The sequence below is a fragment of the Propithecus coquereli genome, unplaced genomic scaffold (genome assembly GCF_000956105.1).
Source record: "Propithecus coquereli isolate 6110/MARCELLA unplaced genomic scaffold, Pcoq_1.0 Scaffold89, whole genome shotgun sequence".
NCBI classification, from domain to species: domain Eukaryota; kingdom Metazoa; phylum Chordata; class Mammalia; order Primates; family Indriidae; genus Propithecus; species Propithecus coquereli.
The window spans coordinates 1419730-1420774 of record NW_012155173.1 but is presented as its reverse complement, the minus strand read 5'-3'; the positions used below and the strand labels follow the sequence as shown (position 1 = coordinate 1420774).

Genomic DNA, 1045 nt, shown 5'->3' with positions numbered 1-1045 from the left:
TATTAAAAATCTGAGCAGTTGGTCAAGACACAACCTAAGAGAAAAATTTAAAAAGTGAAAGGACAAAACTCAGACAAATTACGTCACACAGAAGTTCCCATGAATTTTCCATGAAAAACATATAGCTTCTAATTTAGAAAGCACTTTGGAGATTTTTAACTTTTACCTTGCTAAATTTTATTATTGGTTTCTCTGTAGTTTCTCAAAGTAAATATTCTTTACAAACATAACATATAGCAGTGGGCTACTTCTAGAGGCTTGAGGATAGAGAAGCAGCTGTCCAGATCAAATTACCCTTTGCATCTCTCCTATGGCTTCTCCAAACCATATCCAGGAAGTCCAGAGACATGGAGTTAAAGAACTATAGCAGCAGCACCTCGGGCTTCATCCTCCTGGGCCTCTCCTCCAACCCTCAGCTGCAGAAGCCACTGTTTGCCATCTTCCTATTCATGTACCTGGTCACTGTGGTGGGGAATGTGCTCATCATCGTGGCCATCCACTCTGACTCCAGGCTCCATACCCCCATGTACTTCTTCCTCAGCAACTTGTCTTTCATGGATATCTGCTTCACAACCGTCATTGTGCCCAAGATGCTGGTGAATTTCCTCTCGGAGACAAAGGCTATCTCCTATGTGGGCTGCCTGGCCCAGATGTACTTGTCCATGGCCTTTGGGAACACTGACAGCTACCTGCTGGCCTCCATGGCCATTGACCGGCTGGTGGCCATCTGCAAACCTTTCCATTATGATGTGGTTATGAGTTCACGGCGTTGCCTCCTCATGCTGTTGGGTTCTTGTACCATCTCCCACCTACACTCCCTGTTCCGGGTGCTACTCATGTCTCGTCTGTCTTTCTGTGCCTCCCACATCATTAAGCACTTTTTCTGTGATACTCAGCCTGTGCTAAAACTGTCCTGCTCTGACACATCCTCCAGCCAGATTGTGGTCATGACTGAGACCCTTGCTGTCATCGTGACCCCCTTCCTGTGCATCATCTTCTCCTACCTGAGAATCATCATCACAGTGCTCGGAATCCCCTCTGCAGC

General features: G+C 46.4%; 1 protein-coding gene across 1 annotated transcript in view; it reads left to right on the top strand.

The window, feature by feature from the left end:
• The first annotated feature begins 347 nt into the window (after positions 1–347).
• Positions 348–1045, top strand: part of LOC105826402 (olfactory receptor 1L6-like) — a 13923-nt gene continuing 13225 nt past the window's right edge. Inside the window, exon 1 of the mRNA XM_012664380.1 lies at positions 348–1043. Coding sequence (XP_012519834.1) covers positions 348–1043 — 696 coding nt within the window. The remainder of the gene's footprint in view (positions 1044–1045) is intronic.